The sequence below is a fragment of the Bos indicus genome, chromosome 5, assembly GCF_029378745.1.
Source record: "Bos indicus isolate NIAB-ARS_2022 breed Sahiwal x Tharparkar chromosome 5, NIAB-ARS_B.indTharparkar_mat_pri_1.0, whole genome shotgun sequence".
NCBI lineage: Eukaryota > Metazoa > Chordata > Mammalia > Artiodactyla > Bovidae > Bos > Bos indicus.
Genome location: NC_091764.1, coordinates 111,087,128 through 111,108,579, shown reverse-complemented (window position 1 = coordinate 111,108,579; position 21,452 = coordinate 111,087,128). Strand labels below are relative to the sequence as shown.

Genomic DNA, 21,452 nt, shown 5'->3' with positions numbered 1-21,452 from the left:
TAAAAAATGCAGTGCCTGTGAAACGCAAAAAAGGGGAACGCAATTAAACGAAGTCTGCCTGTAATTTGAAACTATGGAAAATCCAATTCCTCATCACACATTCAATGTAGTTATTAACATTTATTTATATTAGTATGGATTCAGGGTTCCCTATTTTATTTAATGACTGTCATCCATTATTATCACAACTTGCTCGAAAGCTCAAAATTTATCAGTTTGGCCAATTTTAGCCTAGTTGGCTGCTATAGCTTTAGGGTATGTTTGACATTTAATATGTTCAAAGTTTTTAAATATCTGACAAGGCAATTCCTCTTTCCACAACATTGTTGTTCTTTTTCAGAATCATTTTGGCTATTCCTGCAGATTTTTCTCTTTCCATATTGAGGTTAGAATTGGATTTGTCAAATTATGTAAGAATTCCAAATGAAATCTTTGTTAATACTCTTTCGAATTTATTGAAGAGAAGGAAAAGTAAAATATTTTCCCTGGGAACATTAAATGTTTCTTCACTTCATGTAGCTCTATTTTATGTCCTTTATTATATTGTTGCAATTCTGTTCATAAAGTGTACATATTTCTTCTTGGGTTTCCCTGGTGGCTCAGCAGTAGAGAATCCAGTTGCAATGCAGAAGACGAGGGTTCCATCCCTGAGTCAGGAAGAGGCAACCCACTGCAGCCTTCTTGCCTAGGAAGAGGAGCCTGGCAGATTACAGTGCATGGAGTCACAAGAGTCAGAGCCGACTTAGCAGCTAAACCACCACATATCTCATCTTCAGACTCACGCTAGGCATTCCATAAATTTTATCACAGTTGTGAATAGCATCCCCATACCAGACACACACAAATATTTCTAAATTAGTTATCACTAATTTGTGCCCACACCTTGATTCCAGACTTCTGCTCTCCAGAAGTGTAAAAGGATACATTTCTGTTGCTCAAAGTCACCCCATTGGCGGTACTTTTTTGTGGCAGCCTTGGAAACCAGTCCGATGTAAGTGTCTACAAATAGTGGTCTGATGAGCTAGTGACTGGGCTTCCCAGGCGGCGCAGGGGTAAAGAATCCGATGAAGACGCTAGGGAAGACTCCTTCCCATGGCTTCTCCAGGTGGGGCCTTTTTCTCGTGCTGTGCTGATACCCCTTGGCATTCCTGGGCTTGTAGATCATTACTCCAGCCTCCACTTCTGTCCCCACATGAAATTCTCCATGCGAATCTGTGTCTTTCCTCTTCCTAAAGGACTACCAGTCGTGTTAGATGAAGGGTCCACCCTGCTTTGGTGTGATCTGACCATACATAATTATCTCTGCAATGACTCTATTTCCAAATAAGGACAATATTCTGAGGTCCTGGGAAGAGTATTAATTTGGGCGGATACTGCTCAACTTGGTGCATACATATTTCACATTTATTATTAAAAGCTTTTGTTTCTCTCTGTCTTTTTTCTCTGAATTTTGACTGTACTGGGTTTTTGTGGTGGCACTCAGGCATCTCTTGTTGCAGTGCAAGGCCTTCTGTAGTTGTGGAGCGCAGGCTGCAGTGAATGCAGACTCACTGACTTCTTGAGTTGCTGTGCTGGCTTAGTTGCCCCAAGGCATGTAGGATCTTAGTTCCCTGACCAAGGATTGAACCCTGCATTGGAAGGCAGACTCTTGTTTGGGCTATTCAGAGTCTGTTGTATTTCCACACAAATTTTAAAACTATTCATTGCATTTCTATAAAAAAAATGCGTATGGTTTTTGATAGTGATTGCTTTGAATCTGTAGATTGCCTTGAGTAGCGTGCTCATTTTAACAATATTACTAAGAACACTGTATATCTTTCCATCTGTGTCATCTTCAGTTTCTTTCACCAGTGTCTTCAGTTCAGTTCAGTTGCTCCGTTGTGTCTGACTCTTTGTGACCCCATGGATAGCAGCACGCCAGGCCTCCCTGTCCATCACCAACTCCCAGAGTTTACCCAAACTCATGTCCATTGAGTCGGTGATGCCATCCAACCATCTCATCCTCTGTCATCCCCTCCTCCTCCTGCCCTCAATCTTTCCCAGCATCAGGGTCTTTTCCAATGAGTCAGCTCTCCAAATCAGGTGGCCAAAGTATTGGAGTTTCAGCTTCAATCAGTGTCTTACAGTTTTCCAAGTATCTGTCTTTTGCATCCTTAGGTAGATTCATTCCTAAGTATTTTATTCTTTTTGATGTGATGGTAAATGGGATTGCTTCCTTAATTTCTGTTTCTTTTTTTAAAAAAATATTTCTTTGGCTGCATTGAGTCTTAGCTGCAGCACGTGGGATCTTTAGTTGCAGCCTGTGGAAACCGGTTCCCTGACCAGGGACCAAGACCTGGGCCCCTGCACTGGAAAATTCTGAAAGAGACGGGAATACCAGACCACCTGACCTGTCTCTTGAGAAACCTATACGCAGGTCAGGAAGCAACAGTTAGAACTGGACATGGAACAACAGACTGGTTCCAAATAGGAAAAGGAGTACGTCAAGGCTGCATATTGTCACCCTGCTTATTTAACTTATATGCAGAGTACATCATGAGAAATGCTGGGCTGGAGGAAGCACAAGCTGGAATCAAGATTGCCGGGAGAAATACCAATAACCTCAGATATGCAGATGACACCACTCTTATGGCAGAAAGTGAAGAGGAACTCAAAAGCCTCTTGATGAAAGTGAAAGAGGAGAGTGAAAAAGTTGGCGTAAAGCTCAACATTCAGAAAACTAAGATCGTGGCATCTGGTCCCATCACTTCATGGCAGATAGATGGGGAAACAGTGGAAACAGTGTCAGACTTTATTTTTCTGGGCTCCAAAATCACTGCAGATGGTGACTGCAGCCATGAAATTAAAAGACGCTTACTCCTTGGAAGGAAAGTTATGACCAACCTAGACAGCATATTAAAAAGCAGAGACATTACTTTGTCAACAAAGGTCTGTCTAGTCAAGGCTATGGTTTTTCCAGTAGTCATGTATGGATGTGAGAGCTGGACTATAAAGAAAGCCCGAAGAATTGATGCTTTTGAGCTGTGGTGTTGGAGAAGACTCTTGAGAGTCCCTTGGACTGCAAGGAGATCCAACCAGTCCATCCTAAAGGAGATCAGTCCTGGGTGTTCATTAGAAGGACTGATGTTGAATCTGAAACTCCAATACTTTGGCCACCTGATGCAAAGAACTGACTCATTGGAAAAGACTCTGATGCTGGGAGGGATTGGGGGCAGGAGGAGAAGGAGGTGACAGAGAATGAGATGGCTGGATGGCATCACTGACTCAATGGACATGAGTTTGCGTAAACTCCAGGAGTCAGTGGTGGACAGGGAGGCCTGGCGTGCTGTGGTTCATGGGGTCGCAAAGAGTCAGAGACAAATGAGCAACTGAACTGAACTGACATGAGTGCAATTATGCAGTACTTTGAGCATTCTTTGGCATTGCCTTTCTTAGGGACTGGAATGAAAACTGACCTTTTCCAGTCCTGTGGCCTCTGCTGAGTTTTCCAAATTTGCTGGCATCTTGAGTGCAGCACTTTCACAGCACTATCTTTTAGGATTAAAAACAGCTCAACTGGAATTCCATCACCTCCACTAGCTTAGGTCTACTTGACTTTACATTCCAGGATGTCAGGCTCTAGGTGAGTGTTTCCACCATCATGATTATCTGGGTCATAAAGATCTTTTCTGTACAGTTCTTCTGTGTATTCTTGCCAGCTCTTCTTAATATCTTCTGCTTCTGTTAGGTCCCTACAATTTCTGTCCTTTATTGTGCCCATCTTTGTATGAAATGTTCCCTTGGTATCTCTAATTTTTTTGAAGAGATCTCTAGTCTTTCCCATTCTATTGTTTTCCTCTATTTCTTTGCATTGATCACTGAGGAAGGCTTTCATATCTCTCCTTGCCATTCTTTGGAACTCTGCATTCAAATGGGTATATCTTTCCTTTTCTCCTTTACTTTTTGCTTCTCTTCTTTTCACAGCTATTTGTAAGGCCTCCTCGGACAGCCATTTTGCTTTTTTGCATTTCTTTTTCTTGGGGATGGTCTTGATCCCTGTCTCCTGTACAATGTCGTGAACCTCCATCCATAGTTCATCAGGGACTCTATCAGATCTAGTCCCTTAAATCTATTTCTCACTTCCACTGTATAATCATTAGGGATTTGATTTAGGTCACACCTGAATGGTCTAGTGGTTTTCCCTTCAATTTAAGTCCAAATTTGGCAATAAGGAGTTCACGATCTGAGCCACAGTCAGCTCCCGGTCTTGTTTTTGCTGACTGTATAGAGCTTCTCCATCTTTGGCTGCAAAGAATATAATCAATCTGATTTTGGTGTTGACCATCTGGTGATGTCCATGTGTAGAGTCTTCTCTTGTGTTGTTGGAAGAGGGTGATTGCTGTGACCAGTGCATTCTCTTGGCAAAACTCTATTAGCCTTTGCCCTGCTTCATTCTGTACTCCAAGGCCAAATTTGCCTGTTACTTCAGGTGTTTCTTGATTTCCTACTTTTGCATTCCAGTCCCCTATAAGGAAAAGGACATCTTTTTTGGGTGTTAATTCTAGAAGGTCTTATAGGTCTTCATAGAACCTTTCAACTTCAGCTTCTTCAGCATTACTGGTCTGGGCATAGACTTGGATTACTGTGATATTGAATGATTTGCCTTGGAAATGAACAGAGATCATTCTGTCGTTTTTGAGATTGCATCCAAGTACTGCATTTCAGACTCTTTTGTTGACTATATGGCTACTCCATTTCTTCTAAGGGATTCTTGCCCACAGTAGTAGATATAATGGTCATCTGAGTTAAATTCACCCATTCCAGTCCATTTTAATTCACTGATTCCTAAAATGTCAATGTTCACTCTTGCCATCTCCATGTTGTTTTTGCTTTGGCTCCGTCTCTTCATTCTTTCTGGAGATATTTCTCCACTGGGACTGCAGCATGCCAGGCTTCCCTGTCCATCACCAACTCCTGGAACTTACTCAAACTCATGTCCATTGCATCAGTGATGCCATCCAGCCACCTCATCCTCTGTCATCCCCTTCTCCTCCTGCCTTCAATCTTTCCCAGCATCAGGGTCTTTTCCAGTGAGTCAGTTCTTTGCATCAGATGGCCAAAGTATTAGAGTTTCAGCATTAGTCCTTCCAATGAATATTCAGGACTGATTTCCTTTAGGATTGACTGATTGGATTTCCTTGCAGTCCAAGGGATTCTCAAGAGTCTTCTCCAATACCACAGTTCAAAAGCATCAGTTCTTTGGCACTCAGCTTTCTTTTTTAGCTGTTATTTTTTAAAATTTTTAATTGTATAAAATTTAATTTGCCTGATATCTTTTTGTTCATCCCTTTGTCTCTTTGTTCATCCCTTTATTTCCAAGCTCTATCACTTAAAAAGTATTTTTTTTTTGTAAGCGGTGTGGAAATATTTATTCTGTTCACATTTTGTGTTGTGTTAGTCGCTCAATTGTGTCCAATTCTTTGGGACCCCATTGACTGTAGCCCACCAGTCTCCTCTATCCATGGAATTTTCTAGGCAAGAATACTGGAAGCAGGTTGCCATTCCCTTCTTCAGGGGATCTTCCCAACTCAGGAATCGAACCCAGGTCTCCTGCATTACGGGCAAATTCTTGACCACCTGAGCCACCACGGAAGCCCCTCTGTTCACATTCAGTGTAATACATTAGATTTTACTCTTCTCATCTTATGCTGTGTTCATTATTTATTTTAACTGTTTCCTGTCCCTTTCCTCCATCCTGATGGGACTGTTGGCAGTGGGGGCAGTCGAAGCAGGGATTCTTTGTTAGTATCCAGCTGCTGTGGGTGAAGCATGCCATCACCAGCAGTCCTGGCCACTAGACCAGCTAGCAGCATAGTTTGGAGGCTTCCTGGCAGTGAAGCCTTCAAATCTAGTTCCTCGTCCTTCCTAGAGATTCCGTGAACCATCCAACATCTTTCTATTAAATGTTTTTTCTGTTTCAGGAATTTCAGCATTCCAGGAATGCCTGTTGCTTCAACCAAGAACACCGGAAAACAGTTTCAAGTCTGCTCTTTCCCCAGTCAAGGCTGTGGTCAACTTCATGCAATAAAGTTTTACTTTGCTTATTAACAATATTTGATTTATTGTTTTACTTGGCTGTGCCAGGTCATAGTTGTAACATATGGGGTCTTTTGGTTTCGGCTTGCAGGATCTTTAGTTGTGGCATGTGGGATCTCATTGTCCCCTGACCAGGGCTCAAACCCTGGCCCCTTGCATTCAGAGCAAGGAGTCTTAGCCACTGGACCACCAGGGAAGTCCTTATCTTATTTATTTAGGCAAATGTTAGATACAGAGAAGGAATAGAGCATAGTTGAATCACAAAATGATCCCACTATTCCAGACTCTACTAGGAATTCTAAAGCAAATTTTTCCTTAGAGCTGTAGCACTAAAGTTCTTTGTACTCATCGTTTAATGAAGGAAAGACTAATCCTTACGTAACCCTTTTAGAAAGTAAAGTTTTACAGACTTTCAAATTGTCTTTATTATTATTTTTTTCAATTAAAAAAAATTTTCCCACTTAGAAAACAGAAGAAAGATCTCTGGACTTGGGCAAGGGTCCGGCTTGCCTGTGGAGCTTGTTCCTCGATCCTGAGAGTCAGCAGTTCATGAAGCATTGGGATGCCCCAGGAACTGTCATCTTGAGTCACTCCGTAATGACAAAGGGATGAGAGTCTGATGCTCAAGCCTCTGAAGATCTTTTCTAAATTGGGGCCTGTTGAGAGAGGAATGAGAAAGCTTTGATTGGCAGGAAACTGTGAGGGAGGTAGGGGAGGAGAGGTGATGCTGAAAACGCAGGGACTAGAAATGCAAAGGAAAAGAACTGAGTCAAGTGCGCCCTGGAGGCCTGGAGGGAAACAGAGAGCTAAGGAGAATTTATTAAGGGGCTTCCCTGGTGGTCCAGTGATAAAGAGTCTGCATTCCAATGTAGGGGACTCAAGTTCGAACCCTGGTAGAGGAACTAATATCCCACATGCTGCAGGGCATCTAAGAGGCTGTGTGCCACAAAGAAGTGTCAGTCACTCGGTCGTGTCCGACTCTTTGTGGCCCCGTGGACTATAGTCTATAGTAGCCCGCCAGGCTCCTCTGTCCATGGACTTCTCCAGGCAAAAACATGGGAGTGGCTAGCCATTCCCTTCTCCAGGGGATCTTCCTGACCCAGGGATCACATCCAGATCTCCTGCATTGCAGGTAGATTCTTTACTATCTGAGCCATCAGGGAAGCCACAAAGAAGACCTGAAGCAAACAAACAAAAAGGATCTATCAAGAGAGACATGGAAGGAACTGCAAACGCCTGGGAGAGGGAGCCAAAAGGAGGTGTCATGAGAAAAGAGAAGGGAGTGGGGGGTGGGAGACAGCAAGCAGAGGACAGATGATAGAAGTGGGGAGGCTGAAGCTGGCGAGGGAGTCGGGGAGAGGCCGGGGACCTGCTTTGGGGCTGGCTTCTCACCGTTAGGATCCTCTGGAGCCTTCGTCTTATGCTCGCACTGTATTGCTCCAGCTTGTCCCAGGGCTGGAAGGGCCTTGACTGGTTGTCCACAAACTGTTCCCAGCAGTCTTCAAACTCTTGAGATATGAGAGAGAGAAGCAGAGTCAGGCCCTGAGGGCAGAGGAGCAGGTTTCCTCCTTCCTTCCCCCTTCTTTCTATTCCTGTCCCTGGAATTTCCCCTCCAGGTGGTATCACCCCTTGAGTCCCAACTGGGCCTGCGTCCTTCCTGCCCAGCCTCCCCTCTTCTCCCACTCCCACGCAGTGGCTTTCGCTCCTGGAACTTGCAGAACCTCCAGGGCACTGACAGCTCTGTCTCTCTTCCTACCTGTGTGGGTCATGACAGCCACTGAGATCCCAGCGTTCTGCAGATCCTGCAGCCCCATCTTAAATGACTTGATCCAGTGGAAGTACAGGCGGGAGGCAAAGATCTCCAGTTTCAGGTGGTTATTCCTGGTGATGAAATTGACCAGCTCATTGGCACAGTTCGGGCAAGGGCTCCATGTGATATAGCAGATGATTTTGTAGCTCTGGCTCGGGTTCAGATCCAGTGAGTTGATCTTGTCAATAAAGCGAATTTCTGCATGCCGCTGCTTCTGGAGAGGGTATAAGACAGAGAGCAGGAAGGGCTGGTTAGAAGGCAGAGGCCAGAGGTCACACATGGAGGGTGAAGTTGGGGATGAGGGGCTCTATCCTGTGAACTTTCTAGGATGTGAGCTTGCCTATACCACAAAGAAAGAACCTCCTTTTGTTCATTGTGTATTCCTTCACTCACTCACTCATCCATTAATTCCACACATCTGTATCTTGACCGGAATCTGATCAGGGTCCTTGTGGCCAGAGGAGACGGGTTGTAGACCAGACACCCCCAGGGCTTCGTAGTTATTTAGTCACTAAGTCGTGTCTAACTCTTTGTGACCCCATGGACTATAGCCTACCAGTCACCTCTGTCCATGGGATTTCCCAGGCAAGGATACTGGAGTGGGTTGCCATTCTCTTCTCCAGGGGATCTCCCCAACCCAGGGATCAAACCCGCATCTCCTGTATTGGCAGGTGGATTCTTTACCACTGAGCCACCAGGTAGAGTGTGAGCTGGTGTTTGGACACAATCAGGAGGTTGTCTGGAGATGTTTGAACCTGAGGGTAGTACCAAGGAGCAGGTCAGGGAGGAAGAGAGGAAGAACAGACAGGTAGAAAGATGAGCAGAAAGGCAGAAATGTGATGGAGATCTTGCAGGTGAGGTTAGGTGCTCAGTCCTTGGAAGAGCGCTTGGCTTCCCGGAGTGATGACTGAGCTGAGACCTGGAGGATGAGAAAACATGAACTTCTCAAAGAGGAGCAGGAAGACTTTGTGCTGGAAGGAAGGCCTTCTGTGGTGGCCTGGGATGGGGAAGAAGGTGGAGAGTTCCTGGGAAGCTGGGTTAACTCAGACTCTGCTGAGTCTCGCGATTTCCCCTGCATGGATGAGGTTAGCCCCTTCCGGCCCTGTACCCAGAGGACCCGTCTGGCACCTTGTTGCGGAAGCAGCCTCTGTCAAGCGTCAAGTCATTATGCTGCTTCAGCTGGTAGCACAGGTAGGTCTTCCTCCGGTAGTAAGGTGCTGGGACCCGGGGCTGGTTGCCAAACTGCTGCTTGAACAGAACTTCTCTTAGCAGATTCATCGTGTTTCTGTGCAACAAGGAAGGAGAAAATCCAAGATGCAGAGAGCGTTCTTTCTCTGTTGCCACCCTAGGCTGGGTTACATTCTGAACCCAATTCCTTGGGCTCGCCTGGGCCCTTAAGGGGAGGTATGGGAGGGTCTCTTCCTTCTTGGCTGACCAGGGGGACCGGGGAGGGAGACGGAAGAGGGTGAGTTCTCCCACCTCAGAGACCACCTCCCACCTCTGGCCTGAAAGAGACCCCCCCCCACTCCAGCCCACGCTAGAGGACACTGCAGGCAGGATGCCTGGGCTAGGGTAGGGCGGGGGCACCCCGAGAACTGAACACGGCATGTCCTTCCTCGGCTCTCACATCTTTGTCCTGAGCTCCAGACCCCTCTGTGTAGGTCCCACAAGCACCTCAATCCCATGTCTAATGTCAGAACCCTTTCTCTTTGGGGGATGGGGGGATGGAAGCTGGTGTTTGTCCGTTAACTCTTTGTGCTCCTGGCTGAGGTGTGTGTATCACACTTTAGTCTGTACAAAGAGCACAGAGGTACATGACCAGGAAAAACTGCTGTCACCAAGGGTGTGTTGCAACAGACACCTTTGGTGGAAGCACTCACTTAGCTTTTTCTCCCCCGCCCATTATGCTTGTACTCTGTAAAGTATTTCGTTTTGTACCTTGCTTTCCTTCATGTAATACATTGCAAAGTGGCCCAGCCCACGTGGAAATGCAGAACCACGAGGTTCTAGTATGTGAGCTTGCCCACAGCACAAGGAAAGAACCTCCTTCTTTCCTTCATTAGGTATTCCTTCACTCACTCACTCATCCATTAACCCCACACTCCTCAAGCATCTGTATCTTGATCAGAATCTGATCAGGGTGCCTGAGGCCAGAGGAGATGAGTTGTAGACCAGACACCCCCAGGGCTTCGTAGTTGTTTGGTCACTAAGTCGTATCTGACTCTTTGTGACCCCGTAGACTGTAGCCTGCCAGGCTCCTCTGTTCATGGGATTTCAAGAAATCCCATTTTTTTTCAATAAATGCTGCTGGCTCTGCACAAATTGAAGCAGGTGGATACAACCAGGAGCCTTCCTGCCAGACCCAGGGAGGTGCATGAGGGTACGCTCTGGCCAGAGCCCCACCACACGTGGACACCCAAGGCCAAGCAGATGCCAGCCTGAACAAGCTTGGGAGGCTTGATGGCCTCAGACCACCGTCCTTTTGGACTCTCCACCCACGGTAATGTCACTTGGCCTATCATCGCGTCAGACACAGGTGACCTCAGAGCATCGGAACTGGCACAGGAACCAAACCAAGGATGCCCTCATAGCCCAGACCCCGGGTTGCAACACTCTGCCTACAAGGGTGGAAAAGCTCTGCCATATTTCCAGCTGACTCACTGAAATATCACCAGTTCCACCAATGAAAAGCCATTTCTGGTGTCTGTTATTCTAATTAGCAAAGCCACAGATTTCACCAGTGGAAACCTATCTCATCAATGGAAACCTAACATGCCTCGTGTTAATCAGTAAAACTTTAGGTGGATTTGGAGAACAACTGCTAAAGAGACCACCTCTGGACTGGGACCCTTCATTACCCACCACTGACCTCCCCTGAAGTTCATACTCCCGGTGAGGGGAACTGGAGGCCAGATCAGAAGGGAAATCCCATTTGCAGCACATCTAAGACAACCACTGCCCCATCTGCCCAGAGTCTTCCTGATTTTAGCCCTGAAGTCCCCGTGTTCTGGGAAACTCCCCAGTCCTGGGGACACCCAGACAACTCAAGGCTTAGACCCTTCACATTTCAGACGAGAGGACTTATCTTCATAGCACATATGTTGCACCTTGACCTTGACTAGCTAAAACTGTAGGTGTGACAGAAACAACCTTTAAGAAGTATTTAAAGATCAATTGAATTTTTCACACTTGGTACTGTCTTCATGGGAAATGAGTTATCTTCTTATCTTGGAGAGTTTTCCCTCCACAGAGCAGAAATGAGAGTATTCTTTTGCAAAATTGTGCCTTTAAAATAAAGTTTTACAAAAATGCTTTTGTAGCTGACTCCAGACATTGTTTCAATCATCCTTGAACCTAAAGTCTAGGATTGAGGGTGCACAAAAAGCTTCAGGAAGACCTGGGGGCCATGTCTATGGGATATGGCCAGGGCCAGACACAGAGATGGCCAGGGACACAGACAGACAGGCTGTGGCAGAGGTGAGGCTGGGAGGCCTGAGGCAAGAGGAGGAACAGAAGTGGAGCCCTGCAGGGAAGGAGCCAGAGAGAGAACCCAGGGCTGGGAGTGGATGGTGGCAGAGCCTGAGGCTGAGAGGAGAACTGGCATCGATACCTGGTCCCCACAGCCTGGCTCCAGCCCCCTTGGCAGTCTCGGCTTGCCCTGGCACTGGGCGCTCTGGCTCCACCTCCCTCTCAGCAGGCTGCCCTTGGCCTTGGGAGAGTCCCTTATCTGAGAATGTTCCCCGACAGCTTTCTGAGTGGCAGATGCCCTTCTGGCCTGGGGAAGCTGAGGCAGGAAGTCCTAGGCTGGTTTTCTTTTTCTCCATCCTCTTCCTCCTCCCGGGCTCTTGACTTACCTGGTTCCGGGAGTCCAAACGCAAGCTCCTTGCCCAGGATGGCCTGACCCAGCCCAGCCCTCGGTCATAGACACTCCCAGGACCCCTGCTTTTAGGACAGTCCCTGATCTGAAAGCAACCTCCCAGCCATCTCAGCTGAGGCTCCACCCACTTCCTGTTTTGGCACCAGGCGTGGGAGGGCCCCGGGGTGCTTTGATTCCTTGGGTTCAGACCCGCCTTCTCTGGGGCCCTCCCTCTTGGCAGAGCTCAGCCTCTGATGGATGGGCAGGACCGACATTACTGCAAAGGGGAAAGAGAAAGTAAAGATGCCAGCAAGAGGGATGGGCCAGACCCTGGCTGTAGAGAGCAGGACAGAGGCTGCTCCCACTGGGGGAGGGGCAAGCTGATGCTCTCTCCACCCACCCCGGCTTGGTACTTTGTTGTCATTTAGTACCCTGGCAAGACTCTGGGCAGGATGGAAAAGGAGGGCTGGGGGTCAGCACTACAGATCTTCATCTCCAGCCCTGTGTTGGGCAGATCTGTGCACCATCAGCCACCCCAGCGCCCCGACAGCCTCAAGCAGGGAGGATCGTTATCCTGACATTTTAGATGAGGTCCTAGCACAGACAGGCTAAGACAGTCTCTCAAGGTCACACAGCAAATATGAAAGAACTGGAAAGCTGTCCAGGCAGCCTGGCCTGGCTCCCTCCTCCCGCTTCCCCATTGTTCCATTAAAAAGAGTGGGTGGAGGGTGGGTACAAAAGAAAGGGTAAGCTGCCTGCTTACCTTGTCATGTCAAGACCTCCAGATGAAAAAGTAGCTCTGGGGAAAGGGGAAACCTAGGGAAGAGGTCTTAGAGCAGTCGCGGCCACCTCCGGTCCAGATTGCACACAGATGCAACTCCTAAGTTAACTTTTCCCAGCTTGTCATCTCACTGCTCTCGGACCCTGCACACACCCCCTTCTGCCCCACAGGCCCTGGTGTGGCCTCGGGGGTAACAAGACCTTGGGCAGGAAGTTAGAGGATCTATAAGAATGCTGTCCCCTTTACCTCCCTTTGTCCTAATGTCCAGGGTCACAGCCAATGGAAAAGTCTAGAATGATCTGGGTCCTTCTGGGAAGACTGATCAGATCTGCACACTGAAGTGTTGGTCAGACTCAGAGCTAAGTCACCCCTGGCCTGAGAAGCAGGAAGGGTGGACAAGAAGTCTGAAACCCTTTGCTGGCCTTTCCCTAATGACAGCAATCCTCCAGCCCCGGCCCTAGAAATCCCCGTGAGCTGCCGGGGATGGGCCGAGATGCAGGCGTGCCAGGAGCGGGGCATTTTGAGCTGGCCACTGGGGCCCTTTCAATGCTGGAGACAATCAGGACGTGTGTCATCCACAGCTGTGTCCGTCTGTGCCTCCCTCCTTGAAGGAAACACCAAGAGGGAGGGCATCGAGGCAGATGAGCTGAAGCAGCCAGGGACCCCCCGGGACTCTGCTCAGGACCCCCAGGCAGCAGTGCAAACAAGAGGGGAGAGCAAACGGACAAGCATCTGCTGCCACTGACAATTCATGCCAGATGCCAAGAGGAGTGGGACCCCCGACCTTCTCCATGAGGACTTTATGACAGATTCCAAACCAACAGCTTTCTACTTGCCGGTCCTTCCTGTGCCTCTGGTGGCCCAGAAACCCAGCTCATCAGGAGCTTACTCTCTTTACCCCTTGCCATCGTTCCCGCCACCCTTTCTGGAATCTCCACCGAGTCCCTCCTCCTCTGTGCGTTTATGTGGCTGCTGGCTCTGCAATCACAGGGCCAGACACTCACGTTCTGATCTACCTTGAGCAGCCGAGCTGTGGTCTCTGACCTGACTCCTGGAGGCCCTTCCACTTTCTGTTCTGCTTTTGGGAAAATTTCTGATCATCTCAATTCTCAAGTGCCCAATCCTACCTTTTCCCCTAAAGGCCTATTTAAATGTAAACTTAACCATTAACTACCCCCCGCCCCCACTCACTCTCCATCACCATCCTCAGCGCTTCATCGCTGGCAGCAATGTGGGAATGGGACCAGGAATGAGCAGAGTGAGCTCGGACTGTGATGATGTCAGAGTGATGGTGGGGTGAGGGTGGGGTTGTGGGGGCACCAAGGTCTAGAATGGAAGCAGACGAGTCAGGGTCAAGGGGTGGGGCATAACCTGGAGAGAGACACACAGGACCAGGATCCTGCTGTCACTGCGCCCGCTCAGCTCAGAGATGCCCTTGGTCATTGTAGGGGCTGAACTGTGAGCTCCAAATCCATATTCTGAAGTCCCCACTTCCACTTCCTCAGAACGTGACCGTAACTGAGATAGGACCTTGAAGGCAGTGATTGAATTAAGAGCAAGCTCTTAGGGCTGGGGTCCCCAGCCTCCGGGCCATGGACTGGCACCTGTCTGTGGTCTGTTAGAAAGGGTCTGCACAGCAGGAAGTGAGCGGTGGGCAAGTGAGCAAAGCTTTATCTGTATTTACAACCGCTTCCCATCGCTCACGTTACTGCCTGAGCTCTGCCTCCCATCAGGTCAGGGGCAGCATTAGATTCTCATGGAAGCACAAATAGGGCTTCCCAGATGGCATTAGTGGTAAAGAACCCGCCTGCCAATGCAGGAGCCAGAAGAGACTCAGGTTCAATCCCTGGGTCAGGAAGATCTCCTGCAGGAGGGCTTGGCAATCCACTCCAGTATTCTTGCCTGGAGAATGCTATGGACAGAGGAGCTCGGCGGGCTACAGTCCATGGGGTGGCAAAGAATTGGAAATGACTGAAGCAACTTAGCTCACACATACAGGAGTGCAAACCCTACTGTGAACTGTGCAATCAAGGGACCTAGGTTGCATGCTCTTTATGAGAATCATCCCCAAAGCATCCTCTTCTCAACCCTCCGGTCCGTGGAAAAACATTGTCTTCCATGAAACTGGTTCCTGGTGCCAAAAAGGTTGGGGACCACTGTCTTAGGGTGACTCTTACTCCAATCTGACTGATGTCCTTGTGTGTGCTAAGTTGCTTCAGTCGTGTCCGACTCTTTACAACCCAGTGGTCTGTAGCCTGCCGGGCTCCTCTGGCCAGAGGATTCTTTAGGCAAGAATACTGGAATGGGTTGCCATGCCCTTCTCCAGGGGATCTTCCTGACCCAGGGATTGAACCTGCATCTCCAACGTCTCCTGCATTGGCAGGCAGGTTCTTTACCACTAGCGCCAGCTGGGAAGCCCCAATGTCCTTATAAGCAGAGGAGATTGGGACACACAGAGGGATACCAGGGGCTCCCCAGAGGTCACGCACAGAAGAAAGGCCATCTGAGGACACAGCAAGAAGGCAGCCACCTGTGGCCAAGGAGAGAGGCCGCAGGAAAACCCAGCCTGCCATCACCTTGGTCTTGGACTTCTAGCCTCCATGACAGCGAGAAAAATTAATGCGTCTTGTTAAGTCACCAGAGTGACTTAACAAGTCTGCGGAGTTTTGTTGCTGACGCCCTAGCGAACGAATACAGTCACTCCCATCAGGAATCCTCGTTCTCTGATTAGTCAAGTCAGTCTTCAAGGTTGTTTTTCAAATCTCATTTTCACACGTATACATGTTCATACCCACTTATGTTCAGTTCAGTAACAAGGTTGGGTCAGCGCGTGAGATGGGAGGAGGCGGGGGCCCCCTTGCTGGGGGAGAGGGAGACGCTGGGAGAAGAAAGGAGAGAGGACTGAGGAAAGGTTCAAGGGCAGGGGCCCGGCAGGACCGGGGCAGGGGGAAGAGGAGGCTGAGAAGGGAGGTAACAGTGGGCGGAGGTGAGGGGGAGGCCGTGGGTCGGGGTAAAGGGGAGGCTAAAGAAGCCCTCACCCGAGAATGTCCTCAAGCTCTTCAACCAGCCGCTGATAATTTCTGTATAGTTTCTTCCAAGGCCTGAAGGGCCTTCTCTGACTGTATACAAACTTTTTCCAACAGTATTTGAATTCTGAGATAAAGAGGAAAGCAGAGCTGTCAGAACTGGGCCTGTCCTCTGCTGACCCTCTCCCTGTGCCCTGGGCCCTCCTCCCCGCTCCCCAGGCTCCCCTCCCACTCCCCTCTTTCTCGGGAGGTATTCTAGGTGCCCCCCCATACCTCCCCTCGCCCAGCCCCCCAGCCCCCTCTGCTCTCACCTTGGTAGGACATAATGTCCACATGGGCTCCCTGGTCGCTCAGCCTGAGCAGCCCCTGCCTGGACCCCTCCTCCTGGAATTTGTAGAGACGGGCGGTGAAGATGCTCAGCGTCACATTCTGGTGCCTCCCCAGGAAGTCAGCCACCTCCTTCGCACACTTCATGCAGGGGCTCCATGACATGAACCAGGTGATGTGGTAACGCTCGTTAGGGCGCAGCTTCTCGGCGTGGAACCAAGACAGGAAGCGGAGTTCGGTGTGGCAGCGAGTCCCACCATAGACCTGGGAGAGACGGAGGAGGAAAGCGCGGTTGTTCTTGGCGGCAGAGCAGGCCGTGAGGGTGGCAGCAGGAGGAGGAGTCAGGGGCTGGTGTCCCAGAGGCAGGTGGCTTACTAGTTATCCCTTCTTTCCATCTGTCCCCTCCCTTCTTTTCTTCCTTTTGTCCCTTCCCACAGTCACCCACTCATCCATTCATTCCAATATCCATCCTCTCAAGCATTCATTCTACAAGTATCCTGAGTCCGGCTTCGTGCCACGCCCTCTGGGGTCCAGGTTGGTTCCCTGGGTGCTGTCTGCTAGGAGGCTCACAGAGCTGCCCAGCACCTCAGGGAACCCACCAGCCACACACCTCTACAGAGCATCTGACGTGTGGCTCGAGTGAAGGGAGTTGTGTGGCAGGTGTGAAAATACACAGTTAAGGGATTTCCCTGGTGGTCCAGTGGCTAAGACTCCACGCTCTCAATGCAGGGGACCGGGGTTCGATCCCTGGTCAGGGAACTAGACCCCACAGGCAGCAACTAAAACAGATCCTGTATGCTGCCTGGAGCAGCCAAATAAATAAATGTTAAAAATAAAAAACACAGTTCGTTTCAGTGACTTAGTATGAACAAAAAAGAATGCAAACTATCTCATGAAGTTTTATATTAGTTATGCATTATAAAATTCATATAAGTATATAGCTTAGATACACGGACAATTCTCTTATCTGAGGGCTGCTCATCTGTGGATTCAACCAACCACCTATTGAAATTATTCAGAAAAAGGAAATTCCAGAAAGTTTCAAAAGACAAAACTTGAATTTGCCCGGCTGGCAACAATTTACATAACATCTTGTTCATTCGCTAAGTTGTGTCTGACTCTTTATGACCCCATGGACTACAGTACTCCAGGCTTCCCTGTCCTTCACCATCTCCTGGAGTTTGCTCAGACTCATGTCTATTGTGTTGATGATGCCATCCAACCATCTCATCCTCTATTGTCCCCTTCTCCTCCTGCCCTCAATCTTTCTCAGCATCAGGGTCTTTTCCAGTGAGTTGGCTCTTTGCATCAGGTAGCCAAAGTATTGGAGCTTCAGCATCAGCCTCAGTCCTTCCAATGAATATTCAGGCTTGATTTCCTTTAGGAATAACTGGTTGGATCTCCTTGCAGTCCAAGGGACTCGCAAGAGTCTTCTCCAGCACAATTCGAAATCATCAGTTCTTTGGTGCTCAGCCTTTTTTATAATCCAGCTCTCACATCCGTACATGACTACTGAAAAAAACCATAGCTTTGACTATATGGACCTTTGTTAGCAAAGAGATGTCTGCTTTTTAATACACTATCTAGGCTTGTCATATGCTTTCTTCCAAGCAGCAAGCATCTTTTAATTTCCTGGCTGCAGTCGCCATCCACATTGGTTTGGGAGCCCAGGAAAATAAAACCTGTCACTGTTTCCACTTTTTCCCCATCTATTTGCCATCAACTGATGGGACTGGATGCCATGATCTTAGTTTTTTGAAAGTTGAATTTTAAGCCAGCTTTTTCACTCTCCTCTTTCACTTACATAGACACTGCATTTACAAATGTTTATGTAGCATTTACATTGTATCAGATATCACAAGTAAGCTAGAGATGATCTAAAGTATATGGGAGAATGTGGGTAGGTTATATGCAAATGCTATGCCATCTTACATATGGAATTCAGTATCCACAGATTTTGGTGTTAGCAGGGTTCTTGGAACCAACCTCCCGCTCCATACAGAGGGATGACTGCATTGCCCAATACCTTATCAATATTAATTTCATCGGTTTCTCTTAATCTTTTGAATACTGGGTAGTAGAAAAAGTCAGATGACACGTATGACTCGGATTATATTTTGATGGGGTAATATTGCTACAGCGCACACTCCTACCCAACCCAGCCCATGAGAGCTGCCTTCCCCAGGTAGGTTCTGAAAAGGCTGCAGGCAGGTGGGGGACATTTTGCAGGAGTGGTGAGATGCTGCCCCAGGAGCCGCAGGGCAGTGGACTTATTAGGCACTGCTGATGCTGCAGTGGTCATCCAGGAGACCTGGCCACGTGCTCACCAGCTGGGGGACAGGCAGAATGAAGGTTGTGGGTCTCCCCTGTGAGATCCCAAGCCCTAGGCACAGAAGTGGAATGGGTGTGGCAGGTGAGGACCCAACTAGCAGAGCAGCTACTAGGGTCTGATCGGCACTGGAACACAATAGACCAGACTTCCTAAACACATCCTTGTTGTTAAGTCACTGAGTCATCTCCGACTCTTTTGTGACTCCATGGACTGTAGCCCACCAGGCTCCTCTGTCCATGGGATTTCCCAGGCAAGAACACTGGAGTGGGTTGCCATTCCCTTCTCCAGGGGATCTTCCTGACTCAGGGATGGAACCCATATCTCTTGCATCTCCTCCACTGGCAGGTGGATTCTTTACCACCAAGCCACCAGGGAAGCCCACATGCTTTCCTCCGAAGCTAAAGGCCAAGCTTGATGACAACTCAGAGACCCACCACCAGCAGACTCTAAACAAAGCCTGGTGGGATGTCAACTGCCATCTTGTATGAGGTTCCAGGAGCGTCAAGTAGAGACTTCACAGGCCAAGGACTTAGGAAAATGTATGGGAAGACACGGAATTCCCTGACAGCCCCCAAATGGCATAGGACTGATTACAATTTTTTCCACTGTATCAACTTGCTTATGAACCTTTGCAATACCTGTGATGGAGGGACAGCATCTGGGGGCTAAAATTTCATCCCGTTTTTGAAACAGGAACTAGATTTGAACGATTACCCTGCAAAGACATTGGACACTATCACTGCTGTGCGTGTGCGCTCAGTCGTGTCCAGCTCTTTGCAATCCCGAGGACTGTAGCCTACCAGGCTCCTCTGTCCATGCACTTTTCCAGGCAAGAATACTGGAGTGGGCTGCCATTTCCTTCTCCAGGTGATCTTCCCCACCCCGGGAAAGAACCCGTGTGTCCCGCATCTTCTGCACTGCAGGCAAATTCTTTACTGCATGAGCCATCCAGGAAGCCCCATCACTGCTATATCTGCATTCTTTTCTTTATCTAGGCCCCACCAAACTGCTTGCGGGATCTTAGTTTTCCATGCCCCCACTGGGAGCACCGAGTCTTCACCACTGGACTGCCAGGGAAGTCCCTATAACTGCATTTTTTATAAAAACTGGACGCACTGCAAAAGGAATTTTCCTAGTATCTGACATAACACAGTCGGAAAACCAGTGAATGGCAGTTGTAATTATATCCCCCAGTCATAACTTTGGGAAAACAACTTGTGCAAGGATCCTAAAAGGGCAGTTTGCCATCCACTCCCTGCTCCCGGGCTTTTCCTCCCCTGGCAGGACACAATGCCGGCAGCACGTGAAATCTGAGCTGCCCGCACTGCAATTCTAAGGCACCAAATAAATGCGATGAGAGTTTCCTGGGGCCTGTACCTGGTTATGAAAGACCCCCCAGTCGAAGGAGGCACGTGAGTGGTATTTCCTTCTTTCCACCTTGTAGCAGATATAGGAGCAGTTCCTCCTGTTGGCATAGAGTAGGTTGCAAAACTGGAAGTAGAAGGTTTCAGGATCTAACCGTGCCATGTGTTCGCTGGAGTCTCTGGAGCGAAAGAGAGAAAAGAGAAAATGCAGAGAACGCCCCCCTCCACTCCGACCCGGGCATTTCTCCCAGCTGTGTGTGTCTCCTGAGCACAACGCCCTGGCTGCTCTTGGTGCTCTGCTTCCCAGCAACCCTCCTGGGCCTTGGGAATTTCCTGCTGCCTTTGGCAGACAGGAAGACTGGGGAAGAGAAGACGGTGCTGGGTCAGCAGGGTGGGTGACGTCTGCCCCTAGGGCCCAGGCTCTGCTCTTTCCTGTAGCACCCTAATCCCCACTCCAGTTTTCCTGCCTAACATTAGTAAAACATAAAAAATAATAAAAACCTCTCCACTACAAAATAATATCCTTTGACATTTCAGTTCCATTCATTCCTGACTTTTCACTTGTGCATTTGTTTGCTTGTGTTAATTTTTATTGGAGTAAAGTTATTTTATAATGTCGTGTTAGTTTCTACGGTCGGGCAAAGTAAATCAGCTATACACAAACACGCATCCCTTCTTTTTTGGATTTCCTTCCCATTTAGGTCATCACAGAGCACCGAGTGGCGTTCCCTGAGCTATACAGTCCGTTCTCATTAGTTATCTATTTTATACATGATATCAATAGTTGTTTCAGTTTTTCAACGAGATTAACACCTAAATTCACCGGTTCAGGCTACTGTTTCAAGTGTTTTCTGTATCTGAACTCATTGACTCCTCCCCCAAATCCCAGGGGAACCAAGCCCATTTTATAGAGGAGGGAGCAGGGACACAGCGGGGGCAAGTAGCCCACCCAAGTCACACAGCAGTAAGTGATGGAGCCGGGCCCCAACCAGACGAGGCCATCTCCAGCTGTGCCATCTGTGACCTTGCAGCCGTGTGAAGCCTTGGATGTGGCTTTCTTTCCTACTCACTTTTAAAACAGGAGCACTTCCCCTGATCTTTCCTCGATTCTAGACCCGTGGTACAGTTATAAATGTTAAGCGTGGTCACCTAAGGTGTGGCCAGGTTGTAAACCATTTAATGGTTTTACTTAAACCAATGGTTGTAAATAAAACCATTTATTTTTCTGCTCAGAGCTGAGGTACCCTCGGAAGAGGGGATGTCTCTACTTGCCTTAGAGAAGTATTCTCACACTGTGCTTACAGTGGTCTAAACAGTAGAGAAAATGGATCGGAGTGCTGTAAACAGTCCACCAGCTGTTTCAGCCATCCTTTGGCCAAATTCTAAGTGTTCATAGAGGGTGCAGCCCAGCACAGGTGGGAAAGGAACTGGCCCACAGCATTTCAGACTGAGAGCTGGGCCAGAGGACCCTCAGAGAGGCGGGGAGGTGTGGGAGGGGCCAGTTCAAAAGCAAGAGTGGGCGCCCCCTCCCCAGAACAGGGCAAAGACTCCAAGTGGGAGAGGGTCCTTTCAGAAAAGGTGCCAGAGGGGGAAAAAGAACGGGGCTGGAGCTGCAGAGACTTCAGGGAGAAGGAGGCTGAGGGATGAGACACAGCCCTAGAGACCTCGGGAGAGGGGGCCCAGTAGACAGAGTGGGCGGGCAGCAGTACCTGGTCCAGGGCATCTGGCTGTAGCCTCGGTAGGCTGGTTGCATCCCTGGCCTTTGTCTTGAGCGCAGGGGCTCCACTTGCTCTCTCAGGACTCTCGGGTAGAAAAACCCCTTATCTATGAGTGACCTCCCAGGCCGGCTCTGCGGAAGCCCGCCCTCCTTCCTGGTTTGGC

At 48.7% G+C, this 21,452-nt stretch overlaps 1 protein-coding gene across 1 annotated transcript; it reads right to left on the bottom strand.

Annotated features, from left to right (window-relative positions):
• Nucleotides 1-6,475: 6,475 nt before the first annotated feature.
• Nucleotides 6,476-21,452, bottom strand: LOC109558629 (DNA dC->dU-editing enzyme APOBEC-3-like). The gene is made up of 8 exons (XM_070790432.1): nt 21,281-21,452; nt 19,585-19,750; nt 15,860-16,139; nt 15,561-15,675; nt 9,014-9,170; nt 7,832-8,099; nt 7,468-7,583; nt 6,476-6,731 (listed from the first exon to the last, which is right to left on the bottom strand). The coding sequence occupies exons 1-8, from the start codon at nt 21,322-21,324 to the stop codon at nt 6,720-6,722; spliced, it is 1,158 nt and encodes a 385-aa protein (XP_070646533.1). The 5' UTR covers nt 21,325-21,452; the 3' UTR covers nt 6,476-6,719.